This window comes from Sander vitreus, chromosome 8 (assembly GCF_031162955.1).
Source record: "Sander vitreus isolate 19-12246 chromosome 8, sanVit1, whole genome shotgun sequence".
NCBI classification, from domain to species: Eukaryota; Metazoa; Chordata; class Actinopteri; order Perciformes; family Percidae; genus Sander; species Sander vitreus.
This window is the reverse complement of record NC_135862.1, coordinates 19,038,701-19,047,768: the sequence shown is the minus strand read 5'-3', so window position 1 is coordinate 19,047,768 and position 9,068 is coordinate 19,038,701. Positions and strand designations below refer to the sequence as shown.

Here is a 9,068-nt window from a genome sequence, read left to right as displayed (position 1 = left end):
AATGTTGCAAGCTGTAAAGAGTATTTCAATGTTGTAGCTGAGATGCTGCTGTAATTACTTTTTTAATAAACTCATATGTTTTGCATTTAAACTCATAATATGAAAGGTAACGCTAACCCTGGCAGTTACTACAGCTGGAAAGTAATGTAAGTGATAGAATTATATTATATAATAATAGAAATGTAGTGAAGTAGAAAGTAGAAACAAAAATTAGCAAAAACATAAGGAACCTCAACTTTTTACCCAAGTATTCATGTAAATGTACTGTAATGTTCTATTTTGTGTGAGCGGTGTTTAGTGTCTGAAAATCTTCCCCTAAAATGTGGTGAAGTAGTAAAGTAACACCAAATAGAAATACTCCAGTAAGACACAACCTCAAACTTACTTAAGTACAGTGTTCGTGCAAATTGACTTTACTTATTTACTTATTTTCCATGAAAGGTTATTACTTTACAAATATTTAGTTTATTTTGAGTGAGGTAATTGTAAATACCAATGTATGCATTAACAGCAGTACCACTAGTGAGAAGTAAGTCATCTTGACCTTTGTGTGAGTGGTTATGGATGCAAGTTCAGCCACATTTGGTGAGAATTTTTTTTTTAAATGTAAGTAATACTTTAAGATCTTAGCAGGCAGTGAAGATGATTTATGACTAAACAAGGTTTTAATTTAAAGTATCAGGGCTGAAATAAGAGAGTCCTTACCTGTGACCCAGACAGAGAGAGCTCAGAGGCGAGCGACAGATTTCATCTCCTTGAAGTTCACAAACTTGTTGAGCATCAAGGATACATAGTCCGGCCCTTCTTACTCATGTGACTGCAGCACCCTATGGCTGGTCAGTCTATTGTTAGATAGGGCTCTGTCTCTCACACACACACAGACAGACAGACAGACAGACAGACAGACAGACAGACACACAAACATGTTTACACACATTCTGCAGGTACATTCTTGCCATGGTAAAATATCATTCATCCATTCAGGCTTTCACCAGTCACTCACATTTCAACACTCCATAATTTCACAAGTGGTTAGGAGGGATATGAAGCAACATTACCTCCCAATAGCTAAAAACAAAGCAACAGAACTATGAAATGTTTTTTTTATTCATTTATTTTTATTGCTAAAGCAAACATTCAAACAAAGCAATCTAGCTCTGAAAGACTTTCAATACATTTTTGCAGGATTCAACTCACGTGCACTGCTGACTGACAGAAATACCAGGGTACAATTTAAAGTTAATAACAGGCATTGATAAAACAGAGTGCATATTACCATTGTCTTATAAACCTTTTTCACTACTGCTGAAATGTAATGCAATACAATGCACATAAACTGCAAAGTTAGTGGCATGTAAACTGATGCAAGACTGCTACCTGCCCGTTGAATTGAATTGCATTGCTTACACACGTATTCATAGACTTTGTTGGTGCTTATATTACATAATGTGATTTTATAAACTGCCACAATGTAAAAAAGAAAGTTACAACCCCATGCATTGTTGATAGAAACGCTGAACTGCTTGCACACAGTGTTCCTCTGGCTGCAGTCCTGGGCAGAATGTGCCACTGGTATTATCTGGTCTGAGGTGGTGGATTTATGGGACCACTTTATACTAAGGCACACTTTATGAGGGGTTTATAAACTTTGTAACTAATGGTTCTCATTTTCTAGTACGCCATCAAGTCTGCATTAATAAATGCCAATAATTAATAAAAAGTTGTTTCTTTTTACAATAATCCATCCAAAACTTGTGAATGTTTCTGGTTTGTTAAAGAACAAACAGGACTAACAGTCTACAGCCATGCTAGCTGCTCAAGCTATTGCTAAAAGATTAATTAGATGGGGATGTTTTTTGAGAAAACTTTGAGCTAATGGTGGCACTAAATGAAAGGTTGGGGAATCACCAAAGATGTGATAATTCAACCTGAGGAAAACATTAATGTGTGTAACAAATTTCATAGCAATCCATTCCATAGCTGTCGAAGCTTTTCATTCAAAACCAGATGAACGCTAGATGAGAAGTCACAGGATCACTAAAGTTTGTGCCAATCCATACAGTAGATTTTGAGATATTTCACTGGATAAGTGAATGGTTTGACCTGCTGAGACTTAAAGACTTATTAAATGTCTCAATTATGTACAGGAACATTAAAAGAGTCTCGGTTATCACATGGAGTCAAAATAGTGACTATCATCTCAAAAAGCAGTGATAATGTATGACAATAACAACACAAATGCTTACTATTGGGTTTAAGCTATTAGACAAGACATGACAAGAAAAGCAGACATGTCAGTGTGGCTTGAAAGCAATATAACATTTAGGCACCCTGACAGCCATCGGAAATGTGTTACTTTGTTATCTGATTAAACAGATGGATACAATCCATTATACCTATTAAGCAATAAACATTTGGTACTTTGTCCTGAAAACCCTTACATAAATACTTTTTAAACTATTGAGGAAGAAACTGAGGAAAGCTCTCTGGAGACTTTGACGCTGGAGTCACTCATCCTGGTCCCTCGTTTTTTCCTCACTCCGGGTTTGAACATCATGCGAAATACAGGTACGTTGAAGGGAAATGGATGCACATACAGTAGCAGAGCCTAGTGTTTGGTCAGGTAAGACTTGATTTAAATGGGGAGGTCAATGGTTAGGGTCTCACGCCTGCTAATAGAGAGAGAGACAGACATTATAGATCTATTAGTCAATGCATCTGTCAATGTTGCATTTACTTCTCACGAGATTAGTCTCAGAGCTGTTAAACAATGCTCTTGCATTCATACTTCTCTATGTTTATGCTATATGTGCATGTGTTTGTACATCAGAATCAGTTCTACTCATAGATATAGTTCTACTTTTGCTGACACATACTCTGCAGTCAAAGCCAGGACACTTCTCTGTGTGATTTAAAGCTGTAACTTTGTCATTTGCCCTTCATTCCTCAGCAGTCTATTTCTGATAAAGAAGCGGGGAGGTTACAAACGAGGATCACTATTTAACACTTTTCCATTCCCATTCTTCCCGCTCTGGCTCAAGCTTCGGGGGCTTGATGTCAGAAGAAATGTGTTTTTTGCACACGAAGGAAAGTGAAAGCTTAACTATGCTAACATCAGCAGATGTTTAATGTATTTTTAATGATTTATGCACATTTAAACTGTAGGTATACGTAAGGAAAGGTAAGGTAAGTTCTTTATCATTAGCACTGAGTGAATAAGCCTAGTGATCAAGCCCGATTTGCTGTTTAAACGGTTGGTAATCCTCCCCAGCAGTCAGTTTCTAATGTGAAAATCAAGCAGCTGCACTCTGGTATGCCTAACAACTCCCCAGCACCACGCCATTGGACAGTCCAGGTGGCACCGAGTGAACTGTGCACTACAAAGACATGTCAGCCATCCCAAGAGTCTGGAAGGTTCTTTATACTGGGAAACAAGGTCAGGGTGAAGGTTTTTTTTTAAATATAGACCACAGTGCCACAGAGCTCAGCCTGTTCCCAAAACTCTCCATCAGCAGATTTGATTTACAGGGAGCAGCAACTCTGGCACAATGGAAGGTTGGTGGGTTGTAGTGGTTCTCCACAAGGGGCTATAAATCAGTCATGGCCGCCAACACTCGCAACACACTCGCTCTTCAACTCACTTGTGTGTGAAGCGACATACTGTTTGGATCTCAGTGAAGTGAAATCCGAAAACACCTGCAATTGCCACTTATCCCCAGAGAATAAAATGGAGATCTTTAAGATTGTAACTTTATCATATAGAACTGGATCAAGAGAAACTATAGCTGTGGTGCAGTGAAAAGTGCAATATTTTCTGCTGATATGTAAAGTATAAAGTTGAATAAAATTGACTGTTCTGAAGTACATAATCTCAGAAGTGTTTTAAAGTACAGTCCTTAAGTAAATGTAAATTCAACCACTATTATGAAACCTACCATTAGTGACAAACTTGCTCTTGACTCCAACAGCCACCTGTAAAAAAAGGAAGAACAAGGAAGAAATAAAGGAAAGAGGGAAAAAAATCAACCAAAAAATGGTAAACCGCATATTTAGTACTTGGTTTAGGTATTGAATCTAATAGGAATCCTTATTAATAAAAAATAAAGCTTTGTTTTATCAAGAGAGGTGGGAGTGAGAGTGGTGAATGTGATTAATAGCATACTTTATAAAACATGTGCTCACAAATATGGATGTACAGTACAACATTCCCACACATATCAGATGTGTTACTTTATATACAGTTTGAAACTCTCACATGAAAAAATGAAGTGGAATCAATCAAAGAGTCTTTTGTTTAAGTACTTAAATACACAGCACTCAAAACATAACCACATGCACTCCACTATAATATTCTCCTAAAGCTGTGCACAGTGCAGCCAACATGTCTTGTAATAACATATAGATCACATTCATGTATGGCAGTAATCCATGTTCCAAATAACCAACCACATCAGAGCCAAGGAATACTATTTATGTCCTCCAAGCCAGTGTGGGAACTAATGATAGCATACACATAATATAGTGTATATTACAGTGTGTGTGTGTGAGGCAGGGAAGGAATTGAAATACCGCAAATCCACACCAATGGCAGCAAACTCCCTTATCACATAAAAATCAGTAATTTCATTACAGTTCAGGCAACTCGAAGAGAGGCTTTTTATTCAAAATAAATCCTACTTTTAACTAGAGATAATGATTGTATAGAGACTAATGAGTTAGGGACTGTATGAAAAATGATTAGGGTAGGTTATGGAGCTGACATTATGTCACACCCCCATCACCCTTAATAATTTGTGTACAGTCCCTTGCTGAAATATCATGTATACAGATTGTAATTTAATTAAATGTGTTCAACTTTTGAATTGACTGAACTGAGAAAAAAAAAAAAAAAAACATTGTTGCCAGTTTGGACTAAAGAAAAAAACTGTCCAATCATCAAAAAAGTTGCCAAATCTTTATCTATTATACATTTATTTTAGTTATACTGATAAATAATAAGAGTCATAGATTTAAATAAATAAAGGTATTTTAGATAATGTTACATTAAAGGTTTTACAAGTCTTTTATCACAGAATTATGATAGGATAATAATTGGAACAGTTTCAACTTAGTTGTAATAAACTAAAATGTAGTTTTGTCGGTCATTGAGCGTCAAGTTTAGCTGACTGAACTCAACGTTTTGTTGGCGTTTAATCGCCCCAAATGATGCAAAAATTAGCAGAAATGATCACAACCCCCAAAACGTTTTTACTTGCAAAATTAGAGAAAAATTTAAGAAAAATTTGTCCGAAGGCGAAATACAGGCCAATCTGGCAACAAAGACCCAAATCATATGTGTGTTGAGACAGCATGAAAACAGTGTAAACAGCACAAAGATCAATCACTCTGTGTCGGTGGAACGTGCATTGAGTGTTGTTGCCACATAGCTGCAAATTACCTCTTTCACCCTTCTAATAGGTAGACTGAATGAATGAAACAAACAAACGGCCATGTCACTATAAAGCCTTTAAAACATTAACATCTCCCCTCCTTCACAGTACAGGTGTGTGTGTGTGTGTGTGTGTGTGTATGTGTGTGTGTGTGTGTGTGTGTGTGTTACCTTGGCAGGCGCAGAGCTCTTCTTGGTTTCCCACATGCCGCGCTTGTTACCGATATCGCCTGGTTTCACATCCTGACAAAAATAAGACCAACCATGACTCTATTAGTCTGATGCAGTCATGGAAGAAGTGCTCGGATGTTGTACTGAAGGACAAGTACCAACACAACAGTGCATATATACTACGTAAAAAGTCTTACATTCAAAAATCTTTCTTGAGTAAAAATTCAAGCATATCCCGCAAAATATAAAGTGTCAAAAGTAAAAGTACTCATTATGCAGAATGGCCCATTTCAGAATTATATTTATACGTGTGTATATATGTGTGTGTGTGTGTGTGTATACACACACATATACCACGTATAAATATAATAACACAATAATAACACAAACACATAAAGATAAAGATAAATATAATAACACAATAATAACTACAAACACATAAAGATATATAAATAATTGGATTGCCATTATTGATGCATTAATGTGTAAGCATAATTTTAATATTGTCGCTGTTAAAGATGGGGTTAATTTTAGCTACTATACACTACTGGGTACCATAATCTATAATAATACATCTATTTGTTTATTATTTGGATTAATAATCTGAATCTTCAAAGTAATTAAAGTTTTCAAACAAATGCAGTGGAGTAAAAAGTATCATTAGATGGAAATACTAAAGTTTAGTACCTCAAAATTATACTAGTGCAGTACTTAAGTATATGAGCCTAATTACTTTCCACCACAGGCTGTAGGCAAACGTTTTGTACTTAGTATCCTTCTAACTATAAGCCGTAGTTATAGAGAAATGTATGCAAAAGGTACCTTTACCAGTTTGAAGAGTAGGCAAAGAACAGCAGGATAAGTTTGAGTGAGGAAAGCTGAGAAAAGGAGTGCAGTTGGAAGGAGGAAAGAAAGGCAGGAGTGAATTAAACAACACAGTAAACATACAAAAGAGAATGCAGACATTAGACATTGGTCTGCTGTACAGCTTCATCCCATCAGAGGGAGGTGTTGCCGCATTAGTAAAGGCAAGGTTACAACCACTCGTCTGATGGCCAAGACGTTTGACACTAAAGATATCTCGCTCATAAATTTCATGTCAGGACAATGTCACACGTCATCAAGCAATGCTACTGCATGTGGACATAGTGTAATGTCTCCAGAAGACCTATTCAGATTAGCAGCTGGTGTCCTACTTTAAGAAAGGGACACAGTGTCTACCAAGTACACAGTTACAAGTGTCCACATTTATTTATATATGATAATACATAAACCAAATTAACCATTCAACTACTTACTTGTTTGTTGTTTTGTTGGTGTGTAATTGGATAATAATGTCTCTGTGTGTGACAAATGTGAAGGGACATGACCTTTATCCTTGTCTGATATGGAGTCACGGTGAGACTGAAATATATTGTTTTTTTGGCTTAAAGTGAGTCCAACACAACAACAAAAAAATGAGATAACTGTTGTAAAAGTATTGTATGGTTTATTGGTTTTATGGACTGTAATATAATCTTTAAATAACCTACAGAGGCCAAAGTGATTGATGTATAGAGGGGTGTAGAAACAGCTGTGCATAGAGGCACGTTGGAATTTAGCCACCTGCCACATAAACTACTGCTGCTCAGTGCTTTGGGGTTGGACTGTTCAACAACAACGAGAGTAATATTCTTCTTCCATCCAATGATTTCCCACAGGTTTAGGCTTAGATACATATATTAAAAACATTCCCATCATGTAAAGAATAATACACAAAGTGCTGTTGGAGCTTTGGTTGCAGGTGTTGTGAAGTAAACTATCCATGTGGTGTCACTAGACTCCAGACAGCAACAGCTTCCAGCCTCAGAGTTTAGATATATGGTGGCTGCAGCCATTAAAAGACTGGCATGTTAATGTGCAAATGATCACATTAGCGTGTGCAGAATATCAAAGGATTACTCTATTGAAGTAACACTGGTGTCTAATTTACAATTCTGTGTATGTGTGAGATCAAGACAAGGGTTTATCAGGCCTTACTGCTGGCTTTGCTGCTGCTGCTGCTGCAGGGGCTGCTGCAGGGGCTGCTGTCTTCTCCGCCTCTGGAGGCTTTGTCATCCAACTGTTGACACGTCCGGCTATACCTCCTTTGATACCAGCCAACTCCTGGTAAATGAGACATCTCAAATACTCAGATCACATTTTGCTTCATCTCTCCATCCTCCCCTCTTGCTCTCCTTCTCTCACCTTGTTGGCAGGAGCTGGACTTTCAGAGGAGCTGCCAACGTTTCCTTTCTCCCACATGCTCTTGATGCTGCGTGCGCCTCCTGTAGGAATATCTGCCATCGGAGACTTTGGGGATTTAACATCTTTGTTTCCCTGTGGAGATAGAGGATTAATTTAACTACATGGGCAAAAAAAGCACTACATTGACTGATGATCGGTGGTGGAAAGTGACTTTTAATCAAGTACTGAGTACCTAGGTACAATTGTGACATATTTGTACTGGAGGTTTTGAATAAGTGTTTAGAGGCACAAAGAGGTGAAATTATTCAATGTCTAAAAAAGAAATAAAAGATTTAGTACAAAGTCCAAAAAAGTGACAAGAAATGCTAGTTTTTTCTTCTTTCCAATGTCATTAATCATCTCACGGCTATCTCAGATTTGTCTTACTAAACTATAGTTAAAACTGACTCTACTTTGTGGCCGGGTTAGCTCAGTTGGTAGAGCAGGCGCGCATATATAGAGATTTACTTCTTGACGCAGCGGCTGTGGGCTCGACTCCGACCTGCAGCACTTTGCTGCATGTCATTCCCCCTCTCTCTCCCCTTTCATGTCTTCATCTGTCCTAAAATAATCTTTAAAAAAAAACTGACTCCACTTTGACCAGCTACAGGAGCAAAATGTTACTTCCACATTGATGCATCAACAGTCTGAAATGTTATATAGAAAACCATGTTTGCTTGTTTTGCAAAAATAACTACTTCTACTTTTCTGTACTTGTTGTATCTGTACTTTATTTACTTAATTAAAGGGTTTGAGTATGTCTTCTTCCAGATGAGGATGGTGCATATCGAATCTCACCTGGATGGCAGAGGTGTACTGCTCCATTCGGTTGCCTATCTTAGAGACAATTGGAGTGTGAGACACTCTGGCTGCGGGGCTGTGTTGATGAACAACACATGGGACATTAGTGCGGCTCAACAGTGTAAGTGTCTTGTTTATTCATTTATTTTAATTTAACTGTAAAATACCTTTTATGGCTCACCTTTTCTGGGCTGATTTGCTCAAGAATTCTGCCTTCGCCCCGATCTGTATGAAACAGCATAGTTTAAAGTTATAAACCAGTCTGCGGTTCACATGCACAAATAAATACTGACATGGTCAAGCTGTCCTGGCTTCCTTCCTGTCTCCAAGACGACCTCACTGAGAGACAGACCAGTCTGTCCCTGGTAAGGTTTCTCTGTACTTGGTGCCTGAGTGATTGAAC

The 9,068-nt window shown here is 37.6% G+C and overlaps 1 protein-coding gene across 8 annotated transcripts in view; it reads right to left on the bottom strand.

The window, feature by feature from the left end:
* Window positions 1-1,096: 1,096 nt before the first annotated feature.
* cald1b (caldesmon 1b) overlaps window positions 1,097-9,068 on the bottom strand; it is a 29,570-nt gene continuing 21,598 nt past the window's right edge. For 5 of the 8 annotated variants that reach the window (XM_078257354.1, XM_078257353.1, XM_078257356.1 and 2 more), the window contains 7 exons: window positions 8,847-8,890; window positions 8,663-8,741; window positions 7,826-7,957; window positions 7,619-7,744; window positions 5,600-5,671; window positions 3,936-3,972; window positions 1,097-2,672 (listed from right to left, as the gene is read on the bottom strand). In XM_078257354.1, coding sequence (XP_078113480.1) covers window positions 2,656-2,672; window positions 3,936-3,972; window positions 5,600-5,671; window positions 7,619-7,744; window positions 7,826-7,957; window positions 8,663-8,741; window positions 8,847-8,890 — 507 coding nt within the window. In that variant the 3' untranslated portion in view covers window positions 1,097-2,655. Of the gene's footprint in view, window positions 2,673-3,935; window positions 3,973-5,437; window positions 5,463-5,599; window positions 5,672-7,618; window positions 7,745-7,825; window positions 7,958-8,662; window positions 8,742-8,846; window positions 8,891-9,068 lie in introns of all 8 variants that reach the window. The other 3 variants (XR_013502397.1, XR_013502398.1, XM_078257355.1) reach the window with 3 other exon arrangements.